The sequence below is a fragment of the Pogona vitticeps genome, chromosome 15 (assembly GCF_051106095.1).
Source record: "Pogona vitticeps strain Pit_001003342236 chromosome 15, PviZW2.1, whole genome shotgun sequence".
NCBI classification, from domain to species: domain Eukaryota; kingdom Metazoa; phylum Chordata; class Lepidosauria; order Squamata; family Agamidae; genus Pogona; species Pogona vitticeps.
Window position 1 is genome coordinate 5,813,418 of NC_135797.1, and position 19,341 is coordinate 5,832,758.

Consider the following 19,341-nt stretch of genomic DNA (forward strand, 5'->3'; position numbering starts at 1 on the left):
TGAAAGCCCAGTTAAAGGATTATTCACCTGGTTCAATCGTGCCACCATCCTGATAAGAGTAGAAAGAGCCAGCCTGTAATTTCTTTGGATGCGAGGAAGCTGCTTCTGCCTCCTAGTTTCGGGTGTACGAAGGTGGGAAGAAAGCAGAAAGAAATCAGTTCATTCTAACGTACCTTTACGGAGGATCTAACGGATTTTATGGACCGAGGCCAGAAAGATAGATATATATAAAAAAAGATCCCCGCCTATAACGCTTAACAATTTTATAAGGCCCTCAAGATTTCAAAGCACTTCATAAACCCAACTGGCCTCACAGTTCCTCCGACAAGATTGCAAAGTATTTATTTTATTTATTTATTGCATTTATATGCCGCCCATCTAGACATAGTCTACTCTGGGTGGCTCACAACATACAAGATAAAAAGAATTTAAAATATACACAGTTTTCCATTTAATAAGTAGATAAAAATAAGTAGATAAAAATAAGTAGATAAAAACCATTTCTTCCATAAACTATGTTGATTCGTCTTAATCTGAGACTCCCCCAGCTTCCACATTTTGGAAATTCGCTTCCTTGGGTAACTGATCACCAGGACTGAAACACAAGCTTCCTTTGGAATTGTTTAGACACAAAATTAGCAATGGGAGTGTTAAGAGTTATTTCAGCCTCGCATGCTGCCTTTCGAGAAGGTGTGGCTTGGAGGGACCTTTCCTGGGTTGGGGTGACTGTCAATCAATTCAGTAGTAACCAATTGTTCCTTCCCTGCCTCTGAATCTAAAGGGAGCCCCGCCTCTCCGCTGAGAGCCTCTTTCCCCCTCTGTTTTTAGTCTGCTCACAGTGAATGCAGCTGTCCCGCACTTCTGCTGTGCAGCTAGAGCCATTTTAACCGAAATTCAAAACTCAGCAACAGGGACTACTACAGGAAAAAAACATTTTAGTACCTTCTGCTCTTGAGCTTAACATCTTCCACGCTATGGCCGTTACCACCAAGACCAGTACGAATCTGGATCACACCCTCCATCCCAAGGAGCAGATGAACACAGGAAGGAGCAGGACAGGACGGAAGCTGGTTTTTACCCCATACTAAAGAGTCCCTACCTCCATTTTTGTCTCAGCAAACGTTTCTGCCTCTGGCTCTTCAAATTTAGACAGTAAGATCTCAGGGCTCCTGGAGACGTTGTAAGGAAGGAAGGAAGGAAGGAAGGAAGGAAGGAAGGAAGGAAGGAAGGAAGGAAGGAAGGAAGGAAGGAAGGAAAAGATCCAGGTCGTGAGAGAAGGCTAAAACCATTTATTCACAAGCTTCCCTATATATGGAAAGAAAAAAGCAAAGCCACCTTCTTTTAATAATAATTCTGTGGGATTGTGGTTTCCTATATTGTGTTGTTACATACCATCAAGCCACCCGTGAGGTATGGCAGCTTTACGAATTACTGGCCCTGTCGTTAACAGCCCAGCTCAAGCCTTGCAAACTAAAACCTGTGGCTTCCTTTACGGAATCAATCAATTTCATGTGAGGTCTTCCTCCTTTCCTACTGTGCAAACACAGCAGCTTTGAAGGACAGTAGTCCCTAGGAGGAAAACACTTTATTTTGTAATGGCGATGTTAGGATCTCCTCTGGTTCACATTCTCCCTCCCCCAATCCCATTATCTGTGACAACCCTCCTCCATCTTCTATCTGAAAGTAAGCACAACGTATCTGGGCAGTCCTAGATCCGTACCTGGAACATAAGTCGTCCATCTCAATTTCGGCAGCTTGCGATTCTGAAGCTTTCTGTAACAAAATTCATACAGTTCAAGATAAATCTCTTGATAAACCTTGCCATTCTCACCTATCCCAGGACACAAAGCACCTGGCCCTACACACATCCCCTTTCTCAGACCCACATGCCTCATTGTATCATAGCCCAGTAGTTTATGTTTGTGGCTAGGGAGCCAGAGTTTGGGAGATCGAATCCCCTACTGTGCCTCCTTGACAGGGACTAGACGTGATGATGATCCACAGGGTCCCTTCCAGCTCTACAGTTCTAAGAGGATAATGACAATAGTTTTTCCAGCATCTCTGTCCTAAGAATAGGTAGAAAGAAGAAAAGGCTTTTGGTAGCTAAGGAATAAATTGGTATGAGCAGCCTTGTGTTGGTGAGATATTCTGATTCCGAATTATCTAATAATGATGATGACAGGAAAGGATTTTTCTCCCCTACCCCAGCTGCTGAAATGGACAAAACCAAGGAATGAATGAAAAAGAGAAGAGAGGAGGCGCCTATGCCAGGACCATGATTTCTGTCCTGATACTATTGAATTAGTTGATTAATTAATTAATTTGCTGCCTTTCTCCCCGTAGAAGACCTGCCCCCCTGCGCTACGATGTACCATATTTTTTCGTGTATAAGACACCCCCATGTATAAGACGCCCCCTCACTTTTCTAACCCAAAATTAAGAAATCTAAGTGGGGCTTAGCAAGGGTGGGGGGAAAGGGATCAAAGCGCTGCAGGATCGCTTTGATCCCTGCTTTCCCCTCCACTTGTTTTTGTTCTCTCCTCAGCTTACTTCCGTGTGTAAGACAACCCTCGATTTTTAGTCTAAAGGTTTTAGACAAAAGTATAGTCCTATACACGGAAAAATACGGCATATTTCTTTTGGTATTCTCTCCTTGACTTCTGCTCACCACAGAAATCTCCGAGGGCCGCGTGTCCGCAGCAGCAACCCTGACCTGCTCCCTTAAGATTTAAACCAGTGGTGTGCAGATGTGTTTTTCAGATGACAACTCCAGAATTCTCCAGGGGGCAGGGAGGGGGAACTGCGATGCGCTGTCAAGTCTGGCTTAAGTCACACCGGGGACTTGATTCGCAACTCTGACCCATTTTTCTGAGTTGCGTCAGGAGCCCCTATGAGGGATGGGCTTCCCGACCAGCTTCTATGGCCGCCCTCCTCAGAGTTTAGCAGGCCCAGCTTCGCTTCGAGCACATGCGCAGCAGAGGCAGGGGTGGGATCTGGGAAGTCTGCACATGCACAGCTACCTGGCTCCCCTTCCAGGCCCACCATCTCAACGCACGCACGCCTCGAGGGGTGGGGTGGGGGTGGGACAAGCAACTCAAGACTCAGACTTGGGACTCGGACCCAAATACAGTGGTGCCTCGCAAGATGATTGCCTCGCGGGACGATTAATCCGCAAGACGATTAGTTTTTGCGATCGCTGTTGCACTTCGCAAGATGGTTTTTCCTATGGACGATTTTTGCAAGACGATGTTTGGGTCTATGCTTCGCAAGATGATTTTTAAAAAAGAGACACTTTTTCGCAAGACGACGTTTTTGACAGTTGGGTCCGCGACTTGCAAGACGATTTTTTTAACGGATGCTTTTTCACAAGACAAATGGTTTTCTATGATATTTATAACGTTTTTTGATTTGACTTTGTTCTGACTTTTTTTTGCCCATAGGAACACATTAATTAGATTTCAATCCATTTCTATGGGAAAATGCATTTCGCAAGATGCTTTTTTCCTGAAGACGACAATTCCCCCCCATTGGAATGCATTAATTAGATTTCAATGCATTCTTATGGGAAACCGTGTTTCGCAACACGATGTTTTCACAAGACGACGTTTTTCGCGGAACGAATTAACATCATCTTGCGAGGCACCACTTGTCAACATCCCTAATAGGTGGACTACATCTCCCAGAATTCTCCAGACAGGGCGCTGCAATCCGAAATCAGGCTGGCCTCAAGTGTGCTTGATCACCAAGCATTCGCGGCTAATAGAGGGGAAAGAAAAGTTGCATTCAGAGGCCTACCATGTCGTGGTCTTCTTCGAGAGAGCTCCCCGTGACCTTAGATAACCTTTAAGAGAGAGAGAGAGAGAGAGAGAGAGAGAGAGAGAGAGGACTCACATGAAATTGCTGTATTATATGGAAGGGACTGAAAGCCTGCCAAGATTGAGCTGCTGATTAGCTCAAGGGGGTCGAGGTCTCTGGCTACGGAGCCAGAGGTTGGGAGTTTGATTCCCCCACTGGGCCTCCTTAGCAGGAGTTGGACACGATGATCCATAGGATCCCTTCCAGCTTCTAAGATGATGATGAGGATGGTTAATGCATGAGTTCTTTATTCACTATCCAGATTTCACCCTCCAGTTCTTCTTAGGCAGCTGAACAAGCATTGCAATTTTCCAGCCCAGTTAATACGTAAGAAAACATAATTTCCACCCATATCCTTCGTTACTGAAGCTATAAGAGTGCCAGGTTTTGAGAGAAAGCCTCCAGAGGTGTGTAGAACAACACGTTAAAACCACACTGATAAGAGTGAGGGCAATTGCTGTTCTCGCTAACGATGATGACCCTTTTTGGGGGGTTCGGTGGCTCGGTCGAAAATAGCTCCTGCATGAGGGATTTACTGAAAAATCCGTACCCAGTGCAGACAGAAGAGGTGATAATAGAACCTGGCACTAACGAAGAAACCAACGGTGTGATCCTATGAAGAAACGGATCACAATTTGGACCACTGGTGGAGGGGATCCAGCGCTGTCTCCTGGTAATCACAGGACAGGCAGGGAAATAGATTCCAGCCTGACCCCAACCTACACACGAGTCTTTTTGATCCTGCTGTATGGCTTCTTCTTTTTGGGGGGGCCATACTGGAATGATTCCCGGGTAGACAGAAGAGTTGCTTCAACTGAGTTACCTCCCATTAGAGTAACCCTTTCCAGTGGAACCAGGCTCCCTTAACCAGCAGAGAAGGATAGTGAGGGCTATTCAGTTATCCCCCAAAATCCTCGCGACGTGCTGGTCTAAGGTGAGTGGATGCCCCTTGACCTCGGTCGCCACGCAGCCCAAACCTGTTTGCTTGGTGGCCGCCGAGAAACGGTAGGCAAAGATTCAGATTCTAGAACTGTTCCGTTTTCCTTGCGGGGTTCCTGACCCCTGAACCAAACAAAAGGATTTCACTATTCCGCTCTTCATTTCCCTCTTTCTGCCTCGCTCCATCGTTCAGCCACCCAATTTCTGCAGCCTGAACACAATTCGGCTGAGGTTGCACACATGTCTCCAGCCCAGCCCTGTACGGCAAATTTCTACTTCTCGCCCCAAATCTGAAAGAGGCCCCAGCCTCTTGGTGCATTTTTCTTCCATACCTTGAAAGGTTACATTCTCTCTGCGTTATCCCTGTTGGCCAACGTAGTGCAAATTTCTGCAACAGAAGAGGTTAGAAAGGGCTTTCCATACACAGACTTTTCCGCTCCATCCAATCCTAGAAAATTCACTGCCTGATTTACTCTTTAAAACATAGCATGTATCTACCTTTAATAACACCCTAAATACAGCAGGAGTTCCATATCTGCAGAATCAGTATCTGTAGTTTCACTTAGCTGCCGTCTGAAAATATTCAAATCATTAAAAGAAAAAAAAACCTAGAAATACGTATTTTCATGATGTATTACCAGAACTAGCCATGAGAGGGAGCCAGAGACCATGCTATGTATTCTTGTTGGTCTCTAGAATACATAGCATGGTCTAGGGCTCCCTCTAGTGCTCAGTTTGTGAAACTGAAGCACCCACTTTACAGACAGCCCAGAAGATGTTAAAAGTGCTTTTTTGAAAGCTCTCACACATGGGGAAACCTCAGTTGAGTTTTGGCCAATGCATTTTTAGTTATATTTGTTTTTTTAACTGTATGCTGCCTTGATTCTGGTTGGGATGGAAGTACAGTATAAAGTAAATATCCGATATGCAATGAACATAAAGTAAATTGGTTTTGTGGTCTTTATATGTCATTTCCTCTAGAGATGGAAAGAGTTAATTCTTTGGGAGGAAACTCCCAGAATGACCCACCCAGTAATGGCTCCTCTGGGAATTATTTTTCCCATCTCTAGTCTTGTTCCACACAAGTATATTCAGACTCAACTAGTGACTGTGCTTTGACTGGCCAGCTCTTGAGCTACCTGCCAATCACAAATTGGGCACTGGCATGCCCTTAGGTAAAGGTATAGGTTCCCCTTGACATTTAGTCCGGTCATGTCCGACTCTAGGGCTCCGTGCTCATCCCCGTCTCCAGGCCGTAGAGCCAGCGTTTGTCTGAAGATAGTTTCCATGCTCATGTGGTCAGCACGACTAGACATGGAACGCTGTTACCTTCACACTGAGGTGGTATCTATTTATCTACTCGCATTTTACATACTTTCAAACTGCTAGGTTGGCAGGAGCTGGGACAAGCGACGGGAGCTCCCTCCGTCGCATGGATTCGATCTTACGATGGCTGGTCTTCTGACCTTGCAGCACAGAGGCTTCTGCGGTTTAACCCGCAGCGCCACCACGCTCCCTAAGGCATGCCCTTAGATGAAGGAGTTAATTGGTGCCCATCAGGCATGAGTTGCATGTAATGGCAAATAAGGTATAGATGGTTGAATTAGGGCTTGTTGATGAGTCTGAACACATCCCCACAAACAAACCATGATTGGTAAACTACTCAAACAAACCATAGTTTGTTAGTTATGCTATTTATAGCTAACACACTTGGGCTTGTTTCCACCATGGCTTGTTGTTACATCCATACTCAGAACTGTGGCTTGTTTCTGCCGTGTTTTTCCTACTATCCATCTTGAAACCAGAGCTGACAAAAAGAATGAGAGAGAAGCAGAAATCAAACTATGGTTTGCTTGGTCCCCTGCAGGGTGACTTATGGATTAATCCATGGTCACCATAAACCGTGGTTGAATGTGATTGTGTGAACATGATGGCCACTCAAGACCACAAGAATGGCCTTCTTGGAAATGATTAGAGACATACCTGTCGTACCTGACGCACCTCTCCCTGGTAGATTTCCCTCCGCCATGTTTAAATATCAAAGAATTCCACTATCCAACGTTGGTGGAACCAAACAAGAAGCATGTTCAGATACTTACCTTGGGGTGACTATCACTTGGTATCATGGTGAACAATCTGGATAACCTTTAAGGCAAAAGAAAAATAAAAGGACCAGATCAAATATGTGTTTACTCTGATTTTTAAAGACCTTGACAGTTTACGAAAAAATGTTCTCCTGTATCTATATAGACTTATATAGACTCTCATGAACCTCTGCCTCAACCCCAGAAGGCCAGATGTGGCCTGGGGAGGCCCTCATCCGGCCTCAGCTGCTTCTACTGTATTCCCAGCCAGTGACATACAACAGGACCCCATTATCCGCAGGATCAGTATCCACTGATCCATTTATCTATGTTCTGAAAACATTAATAATATAAAAAAGAAAAATCCCCAAAATATATATTTTTAACTATGAAGTTATCGGAACTGGCTACTAGAGGGAGCCAGAAACCATACTATCTATAGCATTCGCTATTATAGAACCACTATAATCCGTGTTTTTGAGCATCTGCGGTGGGTTGGAACTGATCCCCCATGGATAAGATGGTCCTACTCTATGAAAAGGCAGCTTTAGCAAGGAAGTAAGGACTGGCTCCCCATCCCTTCAAAAGTGTCGGGACTGAAGCCATCAGAATGAAGAGAAACCCAATGGAATTAACTGATTAGCAATCCATCAGCAAATAAATTGGTTTTCGTAGTCCAAATCTGGGTCATATCTAAACATTTTCCTGGGGGGACGTGATTCCCCCAGACACTCTCCACATGGGTTGCCACAGCCCGATTCTGCTCCCCTCCCTGTTTGGGGGTCAAAGCTCATTGCACCTCAACCCCAAGACTCAAAAGAGGGCGAAGAATTCTCAGAGTCGTCCTGATTTCGTACATCGGTTCACGATCCCATTTCCGCGGCTGCTCGACCACCGGTTCCTCCTTCGACTTTTTCTGTAAGCGACATTTGTCGGTTAGAATCCGTTCTCCCAAAGAGAGCTATCTTTCTCTAACCCCACCAACCTGCAGCCCTTAAAGTGAATACCGTACACCCTTAGACAGCAATACAACTGGTCAAGACACACAGCTCAGTGGTGGAAAAGAAGCACCACACCATCTTATTTTCCTCCTTACCAACTCCACAGTTTTCAAGGAAAAAGACAGAGTTTCCAAGGGAATAATTTTTTAAATCTTTCCTGAAACTTAAAGCGTGGCTACACATAGGGAGAAAAAGTACTTGAATCGGGTTTAAGATATGACAACATGGTACACGTGGAAGTACAGATTTACCGGTATTTATTTATTTTTGGCTTAGGAAGCTTTTTTTTTTTTTGGTTGAAAAGTGAAGGATTTTACTGAGCGGCGAGAGGGTCATATATTTAAAATCCCTTGTGAAATCAATTTATTTTCAATCACTTTGGCATATGTCAACACCTCTGTTGGTGTAAATTGTGTCTGTGGGGTTCGCCACTCACTGGCGCGCCTTCCGTGCTCCTTCTCCTTCCTCGCCCTCATGGGTGTGTACAGGGAAACTTCTGTTTTAATTGTGTTTTCTATCTGTCATTCAGTACTAGCACTATGCCAGATGGCAAGATACTAACAAATAATTTAAAAACACGGAACCGTTTAAAAATGGATTAACAGTTTTCCCAAGAGATACACACTGACCCTAAAACAATGTGACTACCATCTGACTTTAAGCCAAATTTTAAAAACAAACAGATTATCTCCTGATTTATTTTAATAGTGTCACCCTGCTGAGATAGGTTGTAAAACTCAACCTTCAGGAGTGACAGGGCAAAAGAAGAGATATATTCAGAAGCTCACCCTCATCTCCGAAGCAGAAGAGTCTTGGCTGAAGACCCTAGTTGACAAAAAGAGGCCATAAAAGGTCAAAGTGCAAGAAAAAAAAAAGAGACAGGAAAACAAATCAAGTAAAATAGGAGTCCCAGATCAAAAATAAATCTTATTATATAAGCAGTTAACATGTCCTTCCACATCATCCTGAGACTAGGGTAGTCCAAATTCTTGGAAGGATAACCCCCCCCTTGGGGTTTTGAGGAGACAGGGTAGCACTTTTCAAATACTGTATTTTTCTGTATATAAGGTGCCCCCATGTATAAGACACCCCCACTTTTCTAATCCAAAATTAAGAAAAATAAGTGGGGCTTAGCAAGTGTAGGGGGAAAGGGATCAAAGCGCTGCAGGATCGCTTTGATCCCTGCTTTCCCCCTCCACTTGTTTTTGTTCTCTCCTCAGCTTACTTCTGTGTATAAGACGAGCCTCAATTTTTAGTTTAAAGATTTTAGACAAAAGTATAGTCTTATACACAGAAAAATATGGTACTTGAAAGGTAATCCTACAGAGGAGGCGCAGGATCTGTTCTTGATCATCCCAGAGTGCAAGACACAGCAATGGGCTCAAGCTACAGGAAGCCAGATTTTGGCTGAATATCAGGAAAAACTTCTGAACTGTTAAAGCAGTATGACAAAGGAACCAATCACCCGAGGAAGTAGTGAGCGCTCAAGTGCTGGAGGCTTTCAAGAGAAAACTGGGCCACCCTCTCCCAGATCTGCTTTGATCTGGATACCGGCCTTGAGCAAAGAGTTTGGACTCGAGGGTCTTATAGGCTGGTTCTGACTACATCATTCCATGAAATTCAAACGCTTCTCCGGACAGAGGAATGACTTTCACGGGGAAAGGAGAGTCTTCAAAACACGGCGGGCAGCAAACCTCATCAACATATAGATGACGGGCAGGAACGCTGGAAAGCCACGCTCTGGCCATCCCGGCCTGAAAAATCTGGACTTCCGTCTCCACTCATTCCAGGCTGGCCCTGGGCTCAAATAAAGGTATTGGTAGGTTTGTGATGATTATTTCCCTCCCACTTCTTGCCTGCCCCTGCTCTGTGACATCACAAAGGTCCTCCCAATGACATCCTGGGGGGGGGTCTTCTCTGTGTCAAAGGACTGCCTCTTGATTTCGGGTTTTGCCCCCGTCATCTGGGAGAATGGGATGCTGCTAAAACTGTGACCCTGATTGATGGAACTAACCGTGGAGAAACTCAGGATTTAGAAAAGGAGGTGAATGGGATGTCTCGCTGCACACAGTTGGCTAAAGGTAGGGTTGGAGGAGAGGCCCCAGAAGTGAATCCGGATCTTAATTGTACCAACCTTCCTTCAGCTGGTGGCCTCCAGATGCCTTAGAGGGCAACGGCTGTAATTAAAAGCTGGGGGAAGATGTGAAATGTCATATAAGACCTTTGGAAGACACCAACTTGGCAAACTTGATGTAACTTGGTAACTTGATGTATGGAAGTGAGAGCTGGACCATAAAGAAGGCTGACCGCCGAAGAATTGATGCTTTTGAACTGTAGTGCTGGAGGAGACTCTTGAGAGTCCCCTGGACTGCAAGGAGAACAAACCTATCCGTTCTGAAGGAAATCAACCCTGAGTGCTCCCTGGAAGGACAGATCCTGAAGCTGAGGCTCCAATCCTTTGGCCATCTCATGAGAAGAGAAGACTCCCTGGAAAAGGCCCTGATGTTGGGAAAGTGTGACGGCAAGAGGAGAAGGGGACGACCGAGGACGAGATGGATGGACAGGGTCATCGGAATGACCAACATGAATTTGACCCAACTCCGGGAGGCAGTGGAAGACAGGAGGGCCTGGCGTGCTCTGGTCCATGGGGTCACGAAGAGTCGGACAAATTTACAATGAGGGGGGCCATGTGCCTCTGTGCTCAAAGCAGTAGGGCTGGCCCTACTGTTAGGCAGAAGGGGACAACCTGCCCCCACCACCAGAATTACACAAAGAACCTCATTCTTGACATTGTTGAAGCCTATTGGACATACTGTGTATCTGTGTTGTGTATTTATGTACCTATGAGGAAGGTGTTTTCCACACTACAATCTCTTCCAATAAGTGAATTATCCCAGGGAATCATATTAGCACTGAACACTAAAAAGCTCTTACTGTGAAAATTGATATGATCCTGGGAGATGATTAATGCTTTTTTAAAAAAAGGCTGTTCCCGGAAACAAGATGCTAACTGCAGACAACAGTCAGGGAGAGAAGATGTCTTACACCATCTACACTGCACAATTATAGCCGCCTTCTTCCACTTCAACTGTCAAGGCTCCATTCTAAGAAGTCCTGGGGTCTGTAGTTTGTTAAGCTGGCTTGGAGCCAGAGGTTGGGAGTTTGATTCCCGCCCACTGTACCTCCAGAGAGAAGAGCCAGCCTGGGTGGCCTTGGGCAAGCTGCACAATCCCACAGCGCCCCTAGAGGAAGGGAAAGGTAAAGCACCCCTGAGTGTTCTCTACCAAGAAAACTCTGAAAAGGGTCACCGTGTCGGAATCGATAATGGCAACCAATAGATGGCTGGATAGCTTAGTGGTTTAGGCATCTCGCTGAGGAGCCAGAGGTTGCGAGTTCGATTCCCCCCACTGTGAGTTCAGGGAAAAGAGCCAGCCTGTGTGGCCTTGGGCAAGCTGCACAGTCTCAGGGCACCACTAGAAGAAGGGAAGAGTCAACCACTTCCCTGTACCTGGAAAATCCTAAAAAGTCAATCAGAATTGACTCGACAGCACACAATGATTATTAAGGTCCGTAGAAGAGCCACAGGACACAGGAGATCTGGGTTCAAATCCTTGTTTGGCCATGGAAACTCACTGGGTGGCAGCAGGAATCCACTCTTTAAATGTCTCGCATTATAAAAACCTGTTAGTGTCACTGCTAAGTGAACAAGAAGTTACTTTGATTTGCTATAGACCTCTAATGGGACTCGCCGGCTTTTAAAATGCCTGTCGTCCAAGAGACACCCTGAAAAGGTACCTCGTAACCCATGAGAAGCTCGCACTGAAATGCACGTGTCTGTCCTTAAAGAAGCTGCAAAACTTTCAAATAATTTTTTCTCCCCCCAAAAAATGTTTGACTCTAAGCAGTCTGAGGCCGTTGGGAGGAAAGGATAACCAGAAAAATTATGCATTCTGGAACTCCTTGGAAAATTCTCAAGCTTCCCTCTCCAGAGATGGGTGATTCGACTCATCTTCCAAAAGGAATGAGGATAGTTTGCTGCCAGCCCCCAACATTCTGCCGCCCGAGGCCATAGTCTCGGCGCACCTAACAGCAGGGCTGGCGCTGATTCCCGAATCAGAAGCCGCCTCACCACGCGGCGCGGATACGCTCCTCTTAAGCAGAGGTAACGGGTGTAACTCTGGATTCCAGGAAAGCGGTGGTTAAATGGGGTGTCCGGATGGAAATTAACATTCATGGATGCAGCAAGCACCGTAGAGCGGCTGACATTTTTGGAGAAATGTTCAAATAATTCTAGACCAACAAACAGATCTTACTTGGTGAAGTAGCCCAGGTGAGGGAAGGAGAGCTTCCGTTTCTGTACAGCGAATTTGATTCTCTGAAAAATACGTCGAACCATTATATTTTTTTAAAAGACATGTCCACATTGTAGGTCCTGATCTCCTCTGCTTCTCACTGCAGGTAGTGTCTAAATGGTGGGGTGGGGAGTTTGGTTCTTACCTCCCTGTATTGAGACCACATGGTTACACCAGTGGTCTGAGGTACCCTGAAGGAAAGGAAAGAAAAACAGGATTAAGGATCAGGATGTTCAGGTAATAGCAGCCATGGAGGAACAGTGGCAATGCTTAATTTCCCGATATCGTGAAGGGGCTAAGGCATCTTCTTCAGCCACTTAACGATATCGAGATACTGAAAGTGCAAGGGAAATTGAAATGATTAAAATCTTTTTACCCTGTCTTTCTTCTTAAGGTGGCCTACACCGTGAAAAGACAATATTTAAAAACAGTAAGTGCGCAAATATTTAAAAAGAATCAGAATTCCTCAGACAGGACTAGCAACACCGAACCGATACGTTAGTGTCCTGCAGTTTGAAGTGCTGAGATGAGAGAACCCAAGGGCTGAGAGGAGAAGCTGCTCTTGATTTTAGGAGGATAAAATTAGCAAAAGCTACTAAAACGAGCTGTTTTACCTCAAGTCCTGCTTGGGAGCTGCCTCCTCTTCCTCCTGCTCGTCCTCTTCCTCTTCCTCCTCTGTCATGATGTTCAGGATGTCATCCATTGGGAGTCGGGGCTCCTCTTCTGCCTCGGTCTTCTCCTCGCCTGCCGGGGTCTCCTCTTTGGCCTGCCAGGCAAGAAGGCCCCTTCCCTCTTTCTCTTTCTCCTCCCGGAGTGGCAGGCCATCATCCTGCAGAGTCAGAGTGTCCCATTCTTCCTTCGGCGGTCCCTCTCGCTTCGTCTCTTCTCTGCGTTCCAGGGCTTCCTCATCCTGAATCGCAGGGCGGTCCTTTTCTTCCTGGATCTTTCCCTGCTCCGCATCCTGCAGGGTTAACCCCTCTCCATTCTCCTTTGCCTCCCCTTCCAGGGCAAACTTCTCCAATTCATCCAGCATCAGGCGCTCCATCTTCTCCTCTGTCTTGACAGCCTCGGCCTCATCCTGCAGTGTCACAACAAATGAGCTCAATCAGTTAACGGGCTTTATGCAATTTATTATTACCTTTCTACCTTGCCTTATTTTAAGAACAGAGACACAGCAGTCCTAAATTCCACCTGGCAGTTTGCATCGAGATGATTATCAGCGTTGTGCGCTGTCAAGTTGCCTCCGACTCAAAGTGACCCTATGAATGAGCTATCTCCAAAATGTCCTTTCCTCAACTGCCCTTTTGTTATTACTTTTCCCTATTAAAAAAACCCCAGGTTCTAATCACCTGTTTTGCAGTGTCTTCAGAAGCACCAGGTAACTCCATATTATTCGTATTTTCTGCCATTCAGACGCCTCTTGAGGAAAGAGAAGATAGAAATTTAGGTACACATCTATACCCATCCAAACCCCTCTGTATCACTGCAAGAGTTCTGGGGTGACTATTGTTGCAGAGTTTTGAATTTCTGGCGAAATTCCTGCAGATCTGCAGCAGAAGTGCAGGGATTCACAGAGCAGAACAAATTCCCCGGATTAGTCCACTCTTTTCCTCATTAACTGGCACTTAAGAGTCTCAATCGCTCACTCTGAGACATCAGCAGGAGGACAAAAATTAAAACCATCTTCTTTACTTACAGTTGAACAGATCAAACAGACAAACAAGACTGCTTTCAGCAACAGACTTCTACATACAGACTATAGACTGCCCACAGACAACGGAGAGGTCCCTCCCCGCCAAAACTATTCAGGGCAGCCTGCGAGGTTGCAAAAACTCTTAACGCTTATCCCCCACCAAAAGGATAAAAAGAAACGACATCATAGGCACGCATGCAAATTTGGGGATAATTACTCCAATTTCAATAGAAATACAATATAACCACTCATAACAGGGAAGAATTGTGTCCACATGACTTCTTTCTCAAGACTTCGCTCAAAGGTCCCTTCCATTTCCAGTCCCAGATAGAATAAATGATTGAAAGATGAGTCAACTCTCATGGACATCACACTGATTCAATGAATCGACTCTCGTTGGACTAGAAATTGGGTTTAGACTACATTTAGAATTTCCCTGATTCATCTTTCAGTTATAATAGTGTTAACTTTCCACACCTAAGGCCAGTTGAAGAAGCCTGAGGGGGAAGCCAGAATTTTGAAAATAATGCATTACTGTATTATATTCCATGCACGAACATAAAAAAATAGTTACCATATTTTTCGCACCATAAGACACACTTTTTTCCCACAAAACAGGGGTGGTGGTGGAAAGTCTGTGCATCTTATGGAGCGAAGAAAACAGATTATATTTTCCTGTTTTCTTCTCCTAAAAAATTGGTGCGTCTTATGGAAAGGTGCGTCTTATGGAGCGAAAAATACGTACTTTTGCGTTAAGAGGACAAGCAGATGGATTCGTAAAAATGAATGAACAGCTCAAAAGTAACATCATTAATGCATAAATATTAATGCTAAAGCATTAAACATAATGCTTTGAATGTGCTTTTGGTGTTGCTTATGATTTTTTTACTATTTTTGTTTGATCCTTTTTAGTATTTGTTTACTTGCTGTTGTCAAGCTTTAATATGGCCTTTTCATGATGTCAGCTGTCGCCTTGGGTCCTTTTCAGGTGACAGGTGGGGGAAATTTTTTTAAAATACATAAATAAAATAAATTGAACTTTACTTTCAGAATATTGTTTTTAAGTGTATGGTGCTCCTGCTGTTTAACACAAAAGTACTATTTTCAGGACGAGAAGGCCAGGAGCAGGAACTGGAAAATATAATAAGCCTAGGAAAAGTTGCAGGAAAAGAGGAAGATCAAACGTATGATGGATTGACTCCATAAAAGAAACCACAGGCTTTGAGTTTGCATGAGCTGACCAGGGCTGTTGAGGACCGGGTATTTTAGAGGAAACAGCAACGACAATATGTTTAGTGTTGTTGGCCTCTTAAATCAAACACGTTATTTCCGAGCAAATGAGGAAAGCCCTCGCTTAAGTGAAAGGCTTGAGAGGTTTGAAGCTACTAGTTGACATCTCGGGGATTTGCGAGGTATCCCCAGATTTCTAGGGAGGAAGAGAAATCTTGGGGGCGAGCAATGATGCAGGAAGAAACCCGTTTTATTTTGGTACGTGAAGGGGCACTGAATCCAGGTATCCTGTTTGCCCTCTGTCTGGCTAACAAGATACATGCTGTGGGGTGCCATATTAGCCAGGGTCGATCTGGATTCTGGGCCCATTTACCTGCAGCCACCCCCTTAAATGCATTTCCGTAATCAGATGGCCAAGATGCAGTTTTAGCCGGCTGGAAAGCTCAGTGGGTTAGATAGAAGACCCGGCTGTGGAGCCAGGGGTCAGGAGTTAAATCCCCCCCCCACTGTACCTGCCGGGGCAAGAACCAGCCTGCGTAGCCTTGGGCAAGCTGCGAAATCCCAAGGTGGCCCCAGAAGACGGGACTAGCCAACCACCTCTGAGTATTCTCTACTCGGAAAACCCTGAAAAGGGTGTCTTCTCATTATATCATGAGGACTAGCTCCTCTGTCTTGGGTTTTACCCCTGAAGTCTCAAGGGAAGAGACGAGGTCGGCCTGACAACCTTCACATACAGACCCCAAAGCCTGCCACATTCTTTGAAGCAGAAGTAATAAAGCCAACATGAACCATCTGTTGCCACCTAATGTTTGCTGCCTGAGGTTGGGGTTTGTCTCTGCCCAACGATAGGGCCGGACAGGTTGTGCACCTCGGTCGCGGAACACACCTCTTTCTCAACCACGCCACGCTTTCCCACCTCTGGCTTATGAGAACATGTAAAACTCTTCCGCAATAAAGAGAAAAAAAACAGAATATTTTGCCCACAACAGAAGCCCGTGGAAGAGTGCCATGGCAACAGAAAACAACGGAACCCAGTGTTCTCTTTGTTTGCTGGCCTTCTCTTCCAGCTGCCAACATTTTTTTTTGCTCTCTAAAGTGCTCCTGCGCCTTTTGCCAGCAGCCGAGCTCACAGACAGTTCATGAGAAGTCAGAGTGCCTTGCCGAGGCCAGGAGTCCTGGGTTCAAATCTCTCATGCAGACACGAAGCTCAGTCATGATGGGGCAACCCTCTGGAAAAAGTCGGAACGCGCTGTTTTTCGCGGGATAAAACGGAGGAAGGAAGAGATCAATGTGAACCAGCTCCAACAACCGGGTAGAAAATTTAACAAAATTGGGGGCACCGTGTGGCTTTCCCCCCCCTCCCCTCGCCTGTCTTTTGGCTCCAGGATGCGTCTTCTCTCTCAGACTCTGAACTCAACAACAACAGTTAGGTTTGCCACAGCCTCGTTGTACTCCCTGTTGAATCAACCCAGATTAATAGACACATTTCAATGCAAGGAGCAAGCCTTTAAAAAAAATTAAACATATTTGCAGTGGGAGCGGTAAGTTTTGCTTCCATTGTTTTGCTTCCTACCATTGCGCTTGGCGAGAGTCTGCTTTAGCTTTAGGTATTGCACAGCGGTGGTGTATCTGCCAAAAAGGCACACCATATGAGTTTTGTACCCTCCTGGATCTGAGTAGGCTGCTGACTTAATGAGCTGAGCAAGAGGGTTCCCCCACCCCCCAGAATCAGCTCTGGCTTTCCATTCCTTGCTCCACGTCTTCAAGAAGTCAAGCAGTTTGGAAGTGATAATCCACATGATTTATTAAATTCATGAGCCTTCCAGAAGCCTTTTTTTTGGGGGGGGGGGATTGCTGCGATCTTGCTAATAAGCTGTTCTTGGGGATCACATCATCTCCCTGTTACAGCTGCTCCACTGGCTGCCGATCCATTTCCAGGCACAATTCAAAGGGCTGGTTCTAACCTATAAAGCCCTAAATGGTTTGGGTCTGAGCAATTTTTAGCACCGTCTCTCCAGTTAAGAGCCTGCTCAAGTGTTAAGACTATCAGCAGAGGCCTTGCTCTCGATCCCAAGGGCCGTTTGTTGGGGACTGCGGGACTCCCTGCCACTGGAAACTGGGCTGGCCCCATCTTTGCTGTCCTTCAGCAAGCAGGCAAAGACCATTCTCTCCAGGCAAGCTTTCCCTGAGTGAATTTCGGCTGCTGAATGTGTTTTGTTTTTTTAATGGATTGTCGACCCTTATTATATACAATGTACTTTGGTGTTGCTTCAGCTTTTTAATATGGTACTGAGTGGATCCATTGTAATAATTGTATACTCACTGTTATTAGCTTTAATGTTGTCTTTTATCGATGTAAGTTGCCTTGGGTCCTTTTAAGGAAAAAGGTGAGTTATAAAATTAATTAATTTATTAATTAATTATTACTTTCAGAATATTGTTTTTAAATTAATTGTGTCCCTGCTGTTTAATGCAAAAGTAATATTTTTTAGAATGAGAAGGCAAGGATCATGAACTGGAAAAGATAATAAAGCTAAGAAAAGTTGAAGGCAGCAGGAAAAGAGGAAGATCCAACGAGAGACGGATCGACTCCATAAAAGAAGCCATGGCTTTGTTTGCAGGAGCCGATTTTTTATGTTCACTGTTGCAAATAACAACATAAAATATAATTTAAAAGAAGAAGCAGTAAAGGATAAAAGCACACGTTAAGGGAAGGTCTGCATGCTTTACATGAACCTCCACCAAAGGGGATTTGAAACCAGGCTTGTGGAAAGAAATCATTTTTAAAATCCTATTGTTGTTTAAAAGAGGGTTGTGCAAAATAAAACTGCATCCGTAGACTATCAAGCTACAAAAGGCAACCTTAAAACATGGAAACCAACGGAAAAGATAAACACCACAAAACCTGCCCCCCAGACAGCAGACATGGCAATCTTTTTGCACCATCTCTATCAAAAAAATATCCGAGAGAGGAAATGCCACCAAGTTTCATCAATAGGCAGGGAAAACCAAAAAGCTTTAAAGCCAGGGTTTTGCTTCCCCTGCCTTGCAAACAGAACAAGGCCCATTGAAAGCAACTACCTTGTCTGCTTTAAACACATCGGAGTGGGTTGCTGCCCGGATTTTGTGACAAAAATGGGAACCTCTTGTTTTCTGGTTTTCGACGACACGTTGCATTTACAGGGCTTCTATTTCTAGCGTCTTCCCGGATCCTAAGAACCTGGATTTTGTTTGTAGACCGTTCTGCCTCTGCTTTATGGATTTCTTCCCTATGTTAAAGGATCCTATATGAGTGAGATAAAATAAAATAAAAAAAATTACATTTCTAACTTCTGCTATCTGGGGGGGTGGGATCAAGCTTACGTTGAGGATGAGGTAAACTACATAAACAGAAACAAAGGCTATGCAGGAATAGGGGATACCTTTATAAGCAAGCCACTAATTAAAAAAATAAAAATCATACAATAGGCGAGCTTTTGTGGATAAATCCCACTTCGAAGCAAGTACGAAAACTCCAAACGTTTGATGAATTTCATATGGCATATCTGCCTTTATTTTTTTATTTTTAAAAACTTTTTTTCAGTGGCCTATAAAGTTATTGCCTTTTCTTGCATTTGCATTTTGTAATGGCCACATGGCTTCCCCCCCCCGTTTTTTTTAATTTCAAAGGCTATTCTGTGATCCGTGTGCAAAAACATCTAAAAAGAAGAACGAGCAATACGTTTCTTAGTAATAATTACGTCTCAAATCGATACCGTAATAGGCAGCTTTTGGAACTCTCGCGGAAAAACAAGTTTGGGGCAAAAATCCAGGCCTGACTCCAGCAAAACGGGCAGCATCGCTTTCCTCAATACAGCGTATTTTGAAATCAATAAAATAATTTCCAGATGGTTGTCTAAAGAAGCTCCCTTCTTCAGAATGTTTGAAATGAATCGGATTACTATTATACATAAGACATCATGAAGACCTTTTGTCAATAAATCTAAAATTATCTAACCACACCGGTGGACCTTATAATTTTGTGGAGAAAAATAACCCTGATGTTTGATCCCTCACATGAGCAACAAGCACTCTCTGAAGTGGTTAAAAAAAATAAAAAGTTAATACTACAAATCCCATAATCCCTTCAGCATTTACTCTGCCAGCAAACAATGCTAGGAGTCAGAAGGGGGATTAAAAAAAATTTT

At 44.6% G+C, this 19,341-nt stretch overlaps 1 protein-coding gene across 1 annotated transcript; it reads right to left on the bottom strand.

Annotated features, from left to right (window-relative positions):
• Window positions 1–1,119: 1,119 nt before the first annotated feature.
• Window positions 1,120–13,973, bottom strand: LOC110083353 (uncharacterized). The gene is made up of 11 exons (XM_078381944.1): window positions 13,928–13,973; window positions 13,581–13,650; window positions 12,846–13,309; window positions 12,377–12,422; window positions 12,193–12,254; window positions 8,668–8,704; window positions 7,736–7,794; window positions 6,894–6,939; window positions 3,796–3,841; window positions 1,721–1,773; window positions 1,120–1,169 (listed from the first exon to the last, which is right to left on the bottom strand). The coding sequence occupies exons 2-9, from the start codon at window positions 13,638–13,640 to the stop codon at window positions 3,833–3,835; spliced, it is 783 nt and encodes a 260-aa protein (XP_078238070.1). The 5' UTR covers window positions 13,641–13,650; window positions 13,928–13,973; the 3' UTR covers window positions 1,120–1,169; window positions 1,721–1,773; window positions 3,796–3,832.
• Window positions 13,974–19,341: the final 5,368 nt, after the last annotated feature.

Excerpts from the sequence above, each read along its gene's own strand:
- LOC110083353 (XM_078381944.1), bottom strand. The coding sequence starts at position 13,640 with ATGGCAGAAAATACGAATAATATGGAGTTACCTGGTGCTTCTGAAGAC. Across the intron at positions 13,310-13,580 it reads CTGAAGACACTGCAAAACAG|GATGAGGCCGAGGCTGTCAA; the intron begins GTGATTAGAACC and ends GTGACACTGCAG. Across the intron at positions 12,255-12,376 it reads TGTGGTCTCAATACAGGGAG|AGAATCAAATTCGCTGTACA; the intron begins GTAAGAACCAAA and ends CGTATTTTTCAG.